A 17,282-nucleotide genomic window follows, 5' to 3' on the forward strand; every position below is an offset into this window, starting at 1 on the left:
GAAAAACCAACATCTTTAATGGAGTCCGATTAATAAGTGAATTATGCATAATCATCCTTCAGTTGCTTTTTGCTTTATTTCTTTTTTCTGGTTCTTTGTCATAGTATGTTTTATGTGATCTTACTACTCTTATGAAGCACTTTGGTCAGTCTTGTGGCTGTTTTAAATGTGCTATATAAATAAAGTAAACTTGAAACTTGTTCCGACTATTGGATCAAAATAGCAGCATAAGCTCCCAGCCTTACAGTGGCTACATGCAGAAGCAGTAAATATTCAAGTTTAAACTGGTAAAATAATTCACATAAATATTTTATATTATTAAAATTATATTATTAAGTGTGCTGCTATAAACAAATTATCACAAAAATGTAATCATATAAACAAAAAACTAAATTAGTTCCCACCAAAATTAAAATTAGATAATTGATTTAGCCTCACATTGGTCCAACCCTGTATGTCTGTCCTAGGGTGTAACAAAGATGATGTTCAGCAGAGTGTCCAAACATTGTATTGTTATTTTGGCCAATGATATTCACAATCATTGTATAGAAAACTGTGATTTAAACATTCTGCTGGGTAACTCCTGACGTGTTACACACAATCATGTGAACAATTAAAGTCATATCATGGCATGGAACAATATGAGGATGACAGGAAACTTACCCTTTAAGAATAAATAATTCTGCTCACATTTCACAAGGGCCATCGCAGGCATATTCAATTATTTTTAAGAAACTTTCTCTCACCACTCATTCATGTAGTATGCTTCAGTAAATGTGCAGAAATGATGCACGTTATGTCGACTTGAAAATTAAACTTTGAAGATGAAGAGGTTTTTAAACGTCTTTTATTAGATAAAATGTGAGAACTGTCTAATCATTTCAAGTCAGCAGTATCTTTACAGCAGTTCATATATGAGCTAAATGCAGGTGTAGTTAAGAGGACAAGAGCAGAGATCCATCCACTACACACTATAGGTCATCCCTTGAAAAAAAAAAAAAAAAATCCAAGTTCAGTGCCTATAAAAAGGACTAGTCTTGTAAATTAGAAAAATTAAATATTTGGGAAAAAAAACAAAACAAATAAAACAATAATTTTTTAATACAAAAACTTTCCCTGCTGAAATAGAGTAAAACTCAGTACTGAGTAGTTTATCCATTCATTCTGAGAATTCTTCAAAATGAACAGCAGAGGGCAGCACTGTGTCTTTAAAAAAAAGGGACTCAAGTCATGCACTGCAGATAACAACAACCTGGATGCCGCGCACAACCGGCAGCCATTTCAATAAAGTGGGGCATTATTGGGGAGGTAGTGTTTCTGCCAGCATGCTTTGGTATTGTTCCCTAAGGCATCACAGGGTTTGGGAGAATTGTGCATTTATTGATGCATCATATCTGAAGTCCTACATCTTAGACAAGAAGTATTAGCTAAAGTCTCACAGCTTTTTATTCCTTTACTCCCAACAATTAGAGTTTCTTTCAGAAAACTATGTGTAAAAAAAAAAACAAAAAACAACAACAACAAAAAAAACAACTCATCACAATGCTGAGTTTAAGTTGTCAGTGTTTGCAGTAGTTGACAATGAGTCCCTCTCAGCTTCTTAAGGGCTTGATCCTGGACAAACCACAGGTCATCTCCCGCCCATTTCAAAGACAGCATCTCGCCTGATCCAGATTACGCTTCTGAAAGAAAGTCTTCCCAAACTCATAAGTGCTGATCATGACTGCACAGGCGGGAGCAACTTTGATCACTCTTGGAAGGAAACCTGAAAAAAAAAGCAAAGCTGTTTATTTAATGTAACAGTATCACTGTTTAAGTAATAAAATGTTATAGCTGTGGTGTGTAATTTCTAATCCAGTTCGGTCCCGTACCAATAAACAGTTTCAGCCAGAATAAAATAAAATTAAAAAAAATTAAAAATGTACTCATCTATTGTTATATTTTCAACTTTCCCTAATGTTACTGTTTGAAAATGAAAAAAAATGTCTGCAAAGTTACAAAGCACAAAGTGACTCCAAAGGGATTTATTGTCTATATCAGTAAGCTCTGTTTCTGAAATGCCTCGATTGAAGTCTTGAGTTTTCTTCTGGAAATGAACACATCACAATATTCCTCATTTAAATAATTCCCACCCAAGGTATATGTAAAAAAAAAAAAAAAAGAAACAAAGAAAGAAAGATGGGGATGAGAGCTGGTTGAGTTGCGTTAGTAGTGTGTTGAAATTCGCCATTATGGTAAGGATTGTGACATTTCCATAACACACTTGAAGCGGTTGACCAATTACAACACACTGGTCCAACCAATCAGAGCACATTTGCGGCCCTCTTTTTATTTACGCGAATGGTCTAAAGTGCATGGTGCAAGTGCACTTAGGGCATGTCCGAATTCACTTTTGCTACTTTAACGATGGGAAAAATGGTCGGCACGCGTGGCACATGGTCTAAAATTGTTGTACCTAGTCTCTTAATGAGTAATGGGTGTTTTGGGCATAACGTGAAATAAACCAATCAGATTCTCCCATTCCCTTTAAAAGCCAGTTGCGCTGGCGCCTTGGTGGATTCGCTAGTTAGGTGGCAGAATCTGCAAGCAGAAAAACTGAAGATTTCTCTAGGGAGGAAACAGATCTGCTCATGTACCCACACCTAGAGGCACATATTACTAACACGCTCTTTAAATAACAAAAAAATACTGCACCATTGACTTTAGACCAGGGGCCTGTACCGTGAAGCTGGATTAGCTGGCTAGCCAGGTAAGATTCAGATTAGTTTGCGTCAATCCTGGATTTTAGGTACCATGAAAGTGGCTTTTAGCGGTGTTCATCACCATAATAACTTACACTCCAAGGCTAACATGCTCCGGGACAGGTTTTGTTCTGGGAAAGAGATCTCAAACTGAAATTTTGACCAATCAGATGTAAGATAAGTGACATTGACACACTCAACACAATAAAGTCACTCCCCCAGTTTCTCTTCCTCCGAATTAAAGGTCACTATATAGTAAAAATAAAAATTTAACGATGAAATTGTGTGGTTTTAATGATAATTACTTAATTATAAATGAATAATAAGCTGTAAATAAACTTTAAATATGATGTGACCTTTGAGTCTCTTTCGCTCTATATTATCAACTATATAAACTAACTTTCACAAGTTTCACTTGCACTGATTTCTTTTATCTGGCCTCTTTCATGGAAAATTATTTTTGTCAGTGTAAATGATTTTAAATACTTCATTTTCATCAATCTCTTAACCTTCAGCAAAAGAGTTTTGAATAGCGCTGGCTCTCTAGTGAGAAGTGAATCATAGTTTATCTCTGTTGCAAGGCATGTGATTGGCTGTTCACCACTGATGTCACGGATTCATATGCACAAACTCAGGATCAAAGCCTGAGTTGACAGAGAAAGTTGATGATAAGCATCATGCTACAAACAAAGCCGGATTGGAGTGGTTTGGTTTTGTCAACTCGAAACTAATCCTTTAACCCTGAGTTTATTCAACTACCATCATGGTACAGGCCCCAGGTTTTTGTTGGTCAATGGTGCAGCTTATTTCTGTTCCCTCAAAATAGCAACACGTCAACAATGCGCCTGAACACACCTTGTTTTCAGACCAGCATGCCCATGTGCGCACATATGGGCACAAATGCACTTGCTATTTAAACGTGACGCAGGACGTGAAAATGATAACTGCGTCGGGCTGAAACTGGCAAAAAACACTTGCGTCACGTCTGCCGTCGCATTGCGCCAGGTGTATGATAGAGCCCTTGAACATTCAAGAATAAAAACCTATTCTAGAAGAGCCCAAAAACAAAATCAAGACTTTCTAAAAGGGCATAATAGGTCCTCTTTAAACTGCAGGCAGTTATTGCGTTAATCTTGACAGTCCCAAACAAGCCTGATGCCAATCTCTAATTTGGTTAGTAGTTATATAACTACTCTTGACATCAATATCTGTAGCAATTAGAGCTTACCTGCAAACAATCCCCTGTATCCCATGTCAATCCAGATATTCCTCATCATGTTCCATGTGGAGGCCGGTTTCTTCATCGAGATTGCTGAGAAAGGTCAAAAAGTCATGAAATTTGATGCCCGATAAATGTAATTAATCCTTGCTTACGTAATCAGCTCTAAAATGTTTTTAAAAGAGAGTAGTCACCTAATGAGATCACATTTCTCTCAACATTCAGGTAGTATTACAACACTCTATTACACTATTATACAGAATACCTCCAAGAGCCTCCATTTCTCCTAACTGGATTTGCCTGCGCGTTTTCACCACATCAAACGGCAGGGTCAGAACTGCAGCGATCTGTGTCAGAAAGAAAATTGATATTCTGATCAGCAAGGCCAGTACTGCATGATAAAATCACATCATGGTTTTCAGAAAAGCAGTTTTCAACATTAAGATTTTTTTCTTGAGCAGCAAAAGAATATTAGAATGATTTCTGAAGGATCATGTGACACTGAAAACTGAAATATTGATGCAGAAAATGTGCCATTTACAGGAAAAATTATTATTATTATTATTATTATTATTTTACATAAATGCAGCCTTGGTGAGCAGAAGAGAAAAAAATAATCATTACTCTGTTATATTCACAATTATACAACTCTATTATCACTGCAAAACCAATTCCATTATAAAGAAGTTCAACAATGTTGTAGTATATATGTATTTATGTATTAAGTAGTAAGTAGTATTACACAAAGTATCACTTGACCATTAGTTTAGATTTCAATGCAAAAGATCAGTTTCAAACATGTCCTACATTCATGGGGACAGAAGTCGACCTAGCATTTGTTCTCATGTAGAACGCCTGTTTGTCAGGCCAGATAAGAGATCACGCTCTGTTCACATTGTTTAATCTTTTTTCTCACTGTAGCCTTATGTAATCATTCATAAACTTATCCATATTAATTTATAGCCATTGAGCTCCTTTTTATAATGCGTCATTTAAAATGAAGTAAAAGTCAATCATATCAGGCTTTACTGGGACACTCACTGCTCCTGAGACAGCCCCGGCTGTAAAACTGATGGTGAAGGAGGTCTGTGGTGCCCCGTACCGCTCACACAGCTGTGCCTTCACTAGCTCATAGTTAAACCAGTAAAGGGCTTAAGGGGAGAAGAAAAAAAACAGTCAAGCACTGCATCTGTGGAACATCCCGCTCACATCACGTTGCCAGAGAAAGTACAGGTCACTGACCTGAAAAGGGCACGTCCCGTAGGACAGTGGGTCCCCAGCCTCTCCAGAGAGATAACCAGCCATCCTGAGCCACAGCCGAGCGAAAACACAGCATCAGCTCGCTGTATGGGAGTCTGCGGGACTGCATCTTAGTCCGAACCAACTCCAGAGGACTGATCACAGACACTGCTCCCACTGAGCAGCACAGAGAGAGATGTCAATAATGTGACAACAGAGATCACACCACAACAATAACAATCAAACAGAACACCTGGAAAAATACAACAAAACTGGGGATGCACCAATATTAACATTTTGGGTTTGAAATATTTGTCAAAATTTTAAGTTAGTTCACCCAAAAATGAAAATTCTGTCATTAATTACTCACCTTCATGTCGTTCCACACCCGTAAGACCTTCGTTCATCTTCAGAACACAAATTAAGATATTTTTGATGAAATCTGATGGCTCAGTGAGGCCTCCACTGACAGCAAGAAAATTAACACTTTCAATGCCCAGAAAGCTACTAAAGACATATTTAAAACAGTTCATGTGACTACAGTGGTTCAACCTTAATGTCATGAAGCGACGAGAATACTTTTTGTGCGGCAAAAAAACAGAGTAATGACTTGACAACAACATCTAGTGATGGGAGATTTCAAAACACTACTTCATGAAGCTTCGAAGCTTTACTAATATTTTGTTTCGAATCAGTGGTTCGGAGCACCAAAGTCACGTGATTTCAGTAAACAAGACTTTGTTACATCATAAGTGTTTCAAAATGTCAATGGTTCATGTGACTTTGGCAGTTTGATACACGCTCCGAACCACTGATTCGAAACAAAAGATTTGAAGCAGTGTTTTGAAATCACCCATCACTAGATATTGATGAATAAAGTTATTATTATTTTTATTTTTTTTGGTGCACAAAACGTATTCTTGTCGCTTCATAACATTAAGGTTGAACCACTGTAGTCACATGAACTGTTTTAAATTCGTCTTTAGTAACTTTCTGGGAAAGTGAATTATCTTGCCGTCGATGCAGGCCACACTGAGCCATTGGATTTCATCAAAAATATCTTAATTTGTGTTCTGAAGATGAACGAAGGTCTTACGGGTGTGGCATGACATGAGGGTGAGTAATTAATGACATTATTTTCATTTTTGGGTGAACTAACCCTTTAAAATACAACATTTAAATCAATCATTTTAAATACTACAAGTGAATTTATAGCATTATAATTTATAGTGTGAAAAATTAATTTTCAGGTTTGGGATCAGTAAGATTTCTTAAAATAAATTATGTTTATTCAACAAGAATAGATTAAATTGATCAAAAGTGACAGTAAATACATTTATAATGTTTCAAAAGATTCGATTTCAAATAATTGCTGTTCTTTCTAATAATTGCTGAACTTTCTAATCATCAAAAAATATCACTGGTTTTCACAAAAATATTAAGCAGCACAACTGTTTTCAACATTAACAAAATAATAATACATGTTTCTTAAGCAATAAATCAGCATATTAGAATGATTTCTGAAGAATCACTGAAAACTGGATTAATGATGCAAAAAATTCAGCTTTGCCGTCACAGGAATAAATAACATTTCAAAATATATTAAGATATAAAACATCGATATTAAAATGTAATATTTCATAATATTACTGTTTTACTGTATTTTTGATCAAATAAACTCAGCCTTGATGAGCATAGTAAACTCTTTTGACCACAAACCTTTGAATGGCTTATATACAGCAAATCTACATGTAAACACAGGGAAAATGAGAATCCATAATATCCAATAGTGACAGATCAAATTTAATTATGCCAATCACAGATTTATTTCCACAGTTTTGTTTAGAGACGCACATTATATCACTTTGAGATCCTCATAATACACATTACAATACTACAGTCTTGTAAAAAATGCTTGGATGAGACAGTAAATACTCACATCTTGCTAACCCTCCTGCTATAAGGGGGATATGGTCCCCTTGATAGCCCATGCCATAATGCAGGAAGTCTCGCAGCTGGTCATAACAGGTAAAGTAGATGACTGTGGCAGGAACCGCCATCACCCTTCAAACACACCAATGAGCATTCATTGAAAACAGCTTGTGCACTTATTACAAGTATGTGCCATTTTCAAGGATTCATGGTTGTTTTTATTTGCTGGTTTGTCCGCTCAAGTCAACTGACCCCAAAATAGATTATTTACAGTCAGCTTGATTCAGAAGATCAATCATTAACATGTTATTTATACATTTACAAAGTCAAAGGGTCATACGCTTACACAGCATTTCAGTTATTCAGTAAACAGCATGAGTACTGTAGTCGAACTCACAACTAATGACTTCTTTTAATGAGAATTATCTGTCTGAATCCTACAGAATCCTTCACTCAATCTTTGAATCTGTCAAAACATTTACAGAATTAAAATCTGACTTAATTACTAAACTACAAGTCATTACTTTCAGCAACTGCACTTGTTCGAACTGAATCAAAGTCTTTCATATGAGCTGCAGTTACAGCACACACTTTACTAAGAGAGGCACACTAAACACAAGACTAGACTAGACCTGATAGCACCGATTACAGTTCTGTCCAATAAAACTGATGTAGTCCAAATAAAGCAAGCAAGTCACGCAGTTTATATGCAACTGTACACTGACATGATGCTGGACTTACAGTGTGGGGGGAAGTCCGCTCCACAAAGACCTGAGCCCCTCATTTCGTGTGATCTTAACAAATGCATCCTGAAAAAAAGTGAATTAATCATGAATGTGTCATTACAAATTTTTTTCCAAATAAAAATTTGGAAAGGTGCAAATGAATTCTTACCACGGTCCCACTGAAGTGGGTAGGGGTTTTGTACCAGCTGGAGCAGCTTGACATATTCTGACACACATAGATGTGGTCCATCAACCCGTTGCAATACAGGAAACATTTCCCTAAAAAAGACAGAGAAAACATAGCAGTCTAAATGTAAAGTGTAATACTTTTGTGAATACACTGTCAATGGCCACAAGCACCCAAGTACTCAGAATAGACAAAGACTTTAGATATACAAAGATGGCGCATTCATATTACTTATGAATTGGAGAAAGTGCGATGAGCCCCGGTGGACACTGGTAGATTTAGCCCGAAAATGTTTTTTAATGCTATTTGGGCATAAGAAACAACTTTTATGGGACAGTTCATGTCAGATTTTGTTGCCAATTTGAAATATGTTTTTTAATTTTAAATTTTGGCAAGCAGTTCTTCAGGATTCCCTCATTCAAGTAGATAGGATTTGGTCATAAGGCAAGAACACACCAAGCTGACAGTCGGCCGTCGGGCAGTTTTTGTTCATCGGCCAACTAAGTTTTCTCAGTGTGTTCCGCACCGTCGCTGAAGTTGGTCCTTGTCGGCTTTTTTTTTCCGGCCAATTCAACATGTTGAATCGGTGTCAGAGTCGGGCCATCTGATCATTCTGATTGGCTCTTCAGCTACTGTCACCTGCTGGTACGGAAAGGCATTTCATCTCACGCAGGTGCAGAACGGACGTGCTACTTGGCCATCGGCTGTCGATCGTGTCAGGGCAACTTTGGACCCAGACACTGCCAATGTGAGCCAACCCCGTTGTCTGCTTTGTCGCCACTAGTTCGTCGCCGTCGGCTTGGTGTGTTCCTGCCTTTAGATGCCTGAAATAGCTGCCAGAAGTGCTGCAAATATGGGTGCAGATTGAATAGACTTTGATAGAAATCAAATCACAAAAAAATAAAATAAATAATAAAAAAATTGTGAACTACAAAACACTTTTAGCAATTTTTAATCTTGCAATTGGTTATTGTAGCATTTTGAGTAAAAACCTGCAGTCTAAAGTTGGGACAGCAACTGCACACTGACTCAATACATGTAAGAGTTTGAGTCGACATTAAATTTCACCCAGTCTATTTTATAAATGCATGTTATTAATCTGATTGTGAATGATTCATCCATGCATGCGTGTCATTATTTTTTAAATGAGCTTTTAATTGTTGATCCAAATGCTATAACTTAATCCTTAAACCTCAGACTTATTTCTGGTGGCATATACAGGGCTTCTTCAATCATTTTGTCTGCTTGCCTTAAACCCTTACACATGACTGCAAGCTAGCATTAACATCAGTCTCCATCCAATCAACAACCGATGCATAGAACCAGGTCACCACCATGTCACTTAGGTGTACATCAAATAAGAGGGAAAAAAAATGCTTGCTACCTCTGTTTCATCGTGACTTTGTTTGCCACAATACACTTAATAACAACAGAGACAAAAAACAAATTGTCTATGCAGTGTGCAAACTAAATGACTCCTAGATTGTTGTATGTGCAGACATATAACAACCATGTGATCCCACTTTGACACTGAGTTTTCCAAAAAATTATTTTCTGATTATTTTCTGTATTCAGTTCAAAGGATTTGGAGATTAGGATTTAGGTCTTAGATAAGAGGCTCTATAAATATTAGTGACCATGGCACTGACCATGCCTCAACAGTTTAACCAATATCAGCCTTGGCACAAACAAGCAGTCTTCCTACTATTTTTGGACATTACACAAGAAAGGTTCAAGGTAGGTCTACCTGGCATGGCTTTTAGTTTGTCCACATGAGTTCTGTAAATGGTCCACTGCTATAAACATACTGAATAAACATTTACATACAAGCAGAGCAGACCTCGGAAATATTTTCTGAATGCATTTTTCAACTTGTTGGGGTGTTGTGTGCACATGCGTCAAGTCTGTTTGCGATGTGACCTCACATTTACCCCTTTAGAGATGTGTTATATAAGCCAAAATGTTGTTTGCATTTTGTGATTTAGTTGTTTTGCAGAATGTATGCTTGCAATTCTTTGAGTGGTAGTTAGCGAGTGTTAGTGAAGTGAGCTTCGCCATGAGCACAGACGACAGTTCATCTGTTTTGCATACTCACATTTTGAAGGATGGATGACCCTAGCCCAGGGCCTTGAATCTGCTGCTAGTGCTATGAGAAAGAGAGAGAAAGATAGCTCATAGTGCATATAGCAAATGCAAAACAGCATGAGGTCTGTGTTATCAAGTGCTTACAGCAGGTTTTTATATATAGAAACTACAGTTCAAAAGTTTGGGGTCAGTTTGGCTTCAGCAAGGATGCATTAAATGTGTCAAAAGTGACAGTTAAGACATATATAATGTTACAAAAGATTTACATTTCAAATAAGTTTAAGATTATAATACCATTTCACAATGTATTTTTCTATTAAATAAATAAAGACTTGGTGAGCAGACTTCTTTCAAAAACATGGAATATTGTAGTATTTATGATTTATCCCACATTATTTTTTACAATCCCTATGCCCTGGGATGCGTTCCACTCCAGTTTTAGACACGCACTTGCAAACTTCCCCAAACACTTCCCCTCGGGGGAATCCCTGCCGCCATTTTGAAGTGCGTTCCACTTCGTGAACTGGACGAGGGAATTTTATATAGACAGACCCTCGCTCTCTCGTTTTTCATATGTACACTTCAGGCAGCTCCATAAACCAACAGTGCAACACGATTATGACGTCACCGCATATCGCGTTTAATTTACCCTACCACAAACAACTATACAATATATTAATTATTTTTTAAACATTTAAAACACACATATATACATACAGAATGCTATATTACACAATTTTGTAAGGGGGAAAAAAACAATAAATCAACTCCATAGCAGATTCCAAGTGATCAAGGGCTTAGGATGTTCCAGTTCAGCCCATTGAAAAGGTTACGCCAGAAGTGGGCACTCATGCAACATAAGCAATGACGTACATCCGAGTCAACGAGACCAAGGGAAGTTAGCGAGGAAAGAGCATTTAAAAAACGAACTGGAACCCTGGTATTTCATCAAAATAACTTTCCCTCCTTCAATACATCTTTTCTCTGATGACGTGTTTATTGGCGCGAGATGTGAGGGCAGGACAACCTGTCACTCACATGACATCACAGCAAAAGCAAACCACAATAACTCAACGACCCAAACAAATAGAGTTGGACAAAATAATGTCCACACCCTACACTTTTCTAGCTCGAGAAGCCATTTTCACTCAGATACACATCACAACAGGGAAGAAAAATGACTAATCGAAACTTCTGCTTCATGTAGATTTTAAAGGGGGAGTCTAATGCTATTTCATACATTCTGACTTACTTGCACTGTTAAAGAGTTGGATACTCATGCTAAACATGGCCAAAGTTTCTAAACATGAGTTGGACTTATGAGTATTTCTGTGCCAAATATACAACTTCCGGTTGTGGAAGATTTTTTTCAAGTATGGTCTGTATCACATAATAAAGGGCGGAATTCCTTGTATAGGCACTTCTCCCTGATAAGCGTGCACACACACATCATCCAGAACAAGAGCAAGAGCACGCCCATCAACGCGCTTCGTTTGGGTTACGGAAGCCGAGAGATTTTTCAACAATGGCTGTGTCCCAATTCAGAGGCTGCACCCTTTGAAGGCAGAAACTGTGTGATTCTCACCCCCCTCCCCCACCCCCCCCACCCCCCTTTAAAAACTGTGTGATTCACCCCCCTTTAAAGACCCCAAACTTTTGAACGTTAGTGTAATTTCATTTTCACTGTTAATAAAGCTCAAGTAGTTCTAATTATTTTATTCCAGCTTAATATGCAGAGACTTAGCCATTTGTAGGTCAATCAAAGCCATTTGTAGATTTGAAAACATTAGCTCTATTAGTACCCTGACTAACCCAACAGCAATGCTTACTCAACCAACGGTGAGTTTGGGGAAGGACTGAGTTTAACAAGTAATGGCAGACAGGGTGTGTTTGAAAAACCTGTTTGGAGTCATTTTTGCAATAATGGTGGGAGCTAGCACTAGCAATAATGGGGGGGGGGGTGTCTTTAGAGTGCAGCAGCAAGAGATAAAGCCTCAGATGAGATCAGCTTTACAGTATGACCAAGATAAATTGAACTTGAAGACGGTTTATTCAAAGCATTTGAAGGGAAATTTAAAACACCAGAACTGATGATAAACTGGTGTGACTTGTATAATGTCTAGAGAAAACGCATGAAGTTCACCGTTCAATCATCTGACATTCTTTCTGTTGATCAAGAATTGAAGAGATGCTTGAGATCTGTACCTTGATAGAGGGGAGTTTGCTGCGCTTGAAGTCTGATCTTCACTACATCCAATGGTGTGACTGCAGAGCAAGAGGGAGAAAAATTGAGATTTAGCCTTGTATAAAAGTTAGTTTTGATTCTACGTATAAAGCGCAACACTTGCACAAGCAGAAAATTTCAAATTAAACTATAAAACTGTCAACCCAGTTACTATATGAAAACATAATTATATCTTAGCATTCACTACTAGTTAAATGTTTGGGGTCAGTAAGATTTTGTTTGTGTTTGAGAAGAAGTCGCTTATGCTCACCAAGACTGCATTTATTTGATCAAAAATACAATGAAATAGTAATGTTGGGAAATATTAAATTTTTAAATAGCTGTTTTCCTGTTGAACTCAATTTATTATTTCTAAAAATTTGTATTTGATAAAATGTTTACTCTTTTTCAAAAAAGAAAAAAAAAAAAAGAAAAAGAAAAGAAAACATAGCTAAATTTGGACAAATGAAGGAAATGACAAATGAAAGAAAAATACATCACAAACATGTGCAGTGAAAACAGAATCTCCTCGGAATAGAGAAATGATTGTGCCGATTCTTTTCCTCACCAAAAAGAGATGTTAGCACAGCCCCAGTGCCAGACGCCAGCATCTGCTGCACGGGCGTAATAGCAGCCGAAGGCCTGACTGCAGGCCCTTCCCCCATCCTGCTGGCCCACCTGAAAGAGAGAGCAGAGGGGTCTAACACATATATCAGAATACATTCATCCAAGAAGTTTAGGTTATTTTTATGGTCCTGTTTTACATATCCTGTCAACAGGGAGACCTGCTGACCTCCTCAGTCCTATGCAAGACATGTAATGTCATCTGCTCTTAAATAACGACAGTTATGCAAAAATAAATGTGGATATTAAGAGAAAGTAACTCCTAGCGGCAGGGGTGATTATAATGGCCCAGCACAGCATACTGATATCTTATCTATTGAGCACACAGCCAGGGCGGGTCAACCTCCCCGTACCCTATACTATTCCTGCGAAAGTCAGTAAACTACCTTATAAGAAACAATTCAACACGAGACTTTGACCGACACCAAGCGTGCCGCCTGGATGCATTCAGCATGCAACATGTCCAGTGTCAAAGATTGGGTTAGTTAGGAGAGTTAAAAGGATAGTTCACCCAAAAATGAAGACTGGTAACTAAACAGTTTTGGTCCCCTTTGACTACCATTGCTTTTCCTCCCAATGGGAACCAAAACTGTTAGATTACAAACATTCTTCACTATATATTTTTATGTTCCACAAAGCAAAATCATATTGGTTTGGAATGACATGAGGGTCAGCAAATGATGACAGACTTGATCCTTTTAAAATGAAAGAGAGTACAACTTCACCATCCAACAAGGAGTATGATTGAATATAGGAGAATACTAGAGGGAAAAACCAACAACACTTGTGGATTGGAGAATTATAACTACATTAAACTGTTATTACCTTCTACAAAATTGACAAATAGTACAAAAGCTAGAACAAATGACAGCTTTAGGCTAGTAACACAGAAAGGAAAATCCATATGCTAAAAGATCAACAGAGAGCAGATAATAAGCTGTGAGCACAAAGTCGATCTTCATGTTGGCCTGACATACATAAGGTACAGGAGGCTGCTGCTAATACGTGTTTTTGCTGCAATTATGTCATTTTGATGAGTGCAAACATGCTTATTTTATCTCATGGGTTATAAGAAGTGCGGTCCATCATCTCTAGAGCAGCAAAACAAACCCCAAACAGCTCTTATCTCACTCCTTCACATCTCTTCACATATACAGGAGTTGGACAATGAAACTGAAACACTGGCCAATAAAGTGTTGGGAGGTTTCACATCCATATATGCACGAGTGTGATCAGAGTGTGAATGTTGAATTAGCAGAGTACTTAACATATTGGGAGACATAGAGTTCAAAAGAGGACAAATTTTATGTGCGTCTCACTGGCTCATCTGTGACCAGGACATCAAGTCTTTGCTGTGTATCAAGAGCTATGGTGTCCAGAGTAATGTTGGCATATCACCACACAATATGAACCACGTTCAACAGGAGTAACTGTCGACACAAGAGGAAGCTGTCTGAAAGGGATGTGCAGGTACTACCCGGATTGTATCCAAAAAAACATAAAACCACAACTCACTGCAGCAAATGCGCAGCTCGACTCTCCGGTTTCCACCAAAACTGTTTGTCGGGAGTCAATATTCATGGTCGGGCTGCTATAGCCAAACCTATGGTCACTCGTGCCAGTGCCAAATGTCAGTTTCATTGGTGCCAACAATCTTGGGCTGTGGACAATGTGAAACATGTATTGTACTCTGATGAGTCGGTCTTTCCCACATGGAGAAGCCCCAACGAGGCTCAACACCCAGACTGTTGAAGCACGGGGAGGATTAGTGATGGTTTGGGCTTCAATATCATGGCATTCGCTATTGTGCTTGCCAAAGACTACCGAAAAATTCTGTAGCCCCATGTGCACGTAATGGTTCAAACATTGTACTCTGAAGGGGGTGCCATGTATCAGCATGATAATGCACCAATACACACAGCTAGACTGGTGACAGAAGGGTTTGATGAACATGAAAGTGAAGTTGAACATCTTCCCATGGCCTGCACAGTCACTAGATCTAAATATTGTTGAGCCACTTTAGGGGTATTTTGGAGAAGCAAATCAGAAAACGTTTTCCTCCACCAGCATCACACAGTGACCTGACCACTGTCCTGGAAGAGGAAGGGCTCAAAATCCCTCTGGCCACTGTGAATCTCTCATTCCCAAGATGAACTGATGCTGTATCAGCCGCTACAGCACACTAACAAATTATTATGGTCTAAAACCAGGCGTATCAGTTTCATTGTTCAACCCCTGTATAAACAAGTTTGTTGAGACATGAGAAAACATGCCTAGTTTTGCAAATAGTAAGTCAGTCAATGTTGCAAAAGTCACTTAATAGCCGTATTTTCTAATCAACATCAGAATATTTTACTAAATAACATTTAATGTATATTACATTAACAGTAATAATTCAAAGCCAAAATTCAAAAACAAAGAACAAAACGTGCTGTCAGCTAAGAAAACAAAACACTGGTGAGCGAGGAAGTTGATTATCAAGTCTTGGTTAGGTAGCTGAAATATTGCCTGTCCAGAACAAAGCACAATGTATTTTTTTTCTGGTTCTTACTATTGGTTAAAAACAAAACGAAACAAAACCTTTATGGAACAAACATCAAAATCCTTGTATAACCTTCAACTGCCTGTGCGGTGACGGCTCTCTTCCATCAGTCCAGTTTCATGAGCTGATCGCATTAAACGCAATGGCGCAAGATCATGGCACAGTATGGGTCAGAGCAGTGATATTAATTGAGTCCTTTTGAAGCGAATGCAGCAGAAAGGGTATGTTATTTGAGGATTAATAGCACGGCTTATGCAGATAACTCACCTTTTGTCTAAACCGGAGGGTTTTCGTGCATCTGTTCGGTTCGTGCCATTCTGAAGCGAGACTCTCCTCCGCCGTGCTCTCGGAGCGTCTCAATGCGCACAACAGCACTCAGCGGCTGGTATTATTGAGAAACACACTGCGCCCCCTGCCAGCCGATCTGATGCCAGATACAGGTTTGGGCTTGTTTTTGTCATGCAGCCCAGCTAAGTCGTGTTACGTTTTGCCTGAAGTTGTCTTCTAGGCAATGAGAAATGGGATACAAATAAATGTAATCCACCTTGTTATATTGCAGTATGTCTGCTATCAACTGAAATTATAAAACTGCATAACACAGAGACATGATATATGAGTTTTAAACAAGGATTTGCATAAGGAGTTACATAATAGTTGCTTAATAAAACTAGATGAGTTGTATCTTATATTGGACTGAAGAAACAAATGCTTTTTTATTATAGTTTTCAATCATCAAGGTTGCAGGGAAATATAAAATAACATGAGAACATTTTCTAAACTGTGAGGTTGTGGTTGTGTTTGTCTCTCCCACTGCTCCCTCAGATTCTTCTGAAATGTGACAGCCCATTTCAGGTTTTTCAAGAAGATTAAGGTCAACAATAACAGCTCACCCCAAAACACCTGACATACTTAACCCCAGAGCTCCCATTTAACAGAAAATAATCTTCAGAGCTAGTGTTAAAATTAGTTTCATACAGTGGCAATGCAAAAACACGTTTGAAATGTTTTTAGATATGGAAAAATGTGCCTTGATATAAATTTAAATAGTTTATAGCAGTAAAATTCCTTATATTTCAGCTCTCATTTTTATAACGCTACATGTAGGTTTGTGTACATGCAAAGCTTTACCATTATCAGTCATAACTGTAATCAAGTTCACTTTCATATACTTGTATCAGAAATAAGTTACAATCCAGCAAAATATGCAGAATAGAAACACAAAGTCTTGTTTTCAGCTTCACAACCTCAAGAGGTTTTCCCTCCCGAGTCTTTAGAGATCACTTCCCTCACACTAGCATGCATTGGGCTGTAAGCTTTCTTGTTTTTAGGTGGCCATGTCACAGGGTGGATATTGTTTGATATGTTTGGCCTAAATAGACAAAAGACTAAAAAGTTATGGAAACTCTTCCAGCCATGTGGGTCTGCATTACCACTTGACCAGTTATCCAGTGTTTATAGTTGTTTATATTGTTCACTAATATCTTGGGTGATGTAATACTCATCCTTACAATGTAAACAGTAACATCCAATTAGATGACCAGTAACAGGGTTCCTACACATTTTGCATTTCAAAATTCCATACTTTTCCAGACTCAAGTTTCCAAACCACTCTGCAGATTTTTCAGACCATATTTAACAAATGCTTCATCCAAAACGATTTTCAGCATTAAATTTGGTACACAGTACAGGTATTTGTAATTTACCTGTTTATTATTTTCTCCAAGTGATAACATGCACTTACATAAGAAACCTAAAAGACTTTAT

The 17,282-nt window shown here is 37.9% G+C and overlaps 1 protein-coding gene across 2 annotated transcripts; it reads right to left on the bottom strand.

Annotated features, from left to right (window-relative positions):
• Positions 1–1,472: 1,472 nt before the first annotated feature.
• slc25a39 (solute carrier family 25 member 39) lies at positions 1,473–15,911 on the bottom strand. 2 transcript variants are annotated; one of them, XM_067381913.1, is made up of 12 exons: positions 15,786–15,911; positions 12,921–13,030; positions 12,334–12,393; positions 10,139–10,189; positions 8,026–8,135; positions 7,873–7,940; positions 7,139–7,263; positions 5,203–5,376; positions 5,002–5,111; positions 4,226–4,307; positions 3,970–4,053; positions 1,473–1,765 (listed from the first exon to the last, which is right to left on the bottom strand). In XM_067381913.1, the coding sequence occupies exons 2-12, from the start codon at positions 13,015–13,017 to the stop codon at positions 1,647–1,649; spliced, it is 1,080 nt and encodes a 359-aa protein (XP_067238014.1). In that variant the 5' UTR covers positions 13,018–13,030; positions 15,786–15,911; the 3' UTR covers positions 1,473–1,646. The 2 variants fall into 2 exon arrangements, with proteins under 2 accessions (XP_067238014.1, XP_067238015.1); XM_067381914.1 differs by having other exon boundaries at positions 12,921–13,052; positions 15,786–15,883.
• Between the last annotated feature and the right edge of the window lie 1,371 nt (positions 15,912–17,282).

The sequence above is a fragment of the Chanodichthys erythropterus genome, chromosome 3 (genome assembly GCF_024489055.1).
Source record: "Chanodichthys erythropterus isolate Z2021 chromosome 3, ASM2448905v1, whole genome shotgun sequence".
Lineage (NCBI taxonomy): Eukaryota > Metazoa > Chordata > Actinopteri > Cypriniformes > Xenocyprididae > Chanodichthys > Chanodichthys erythropterus.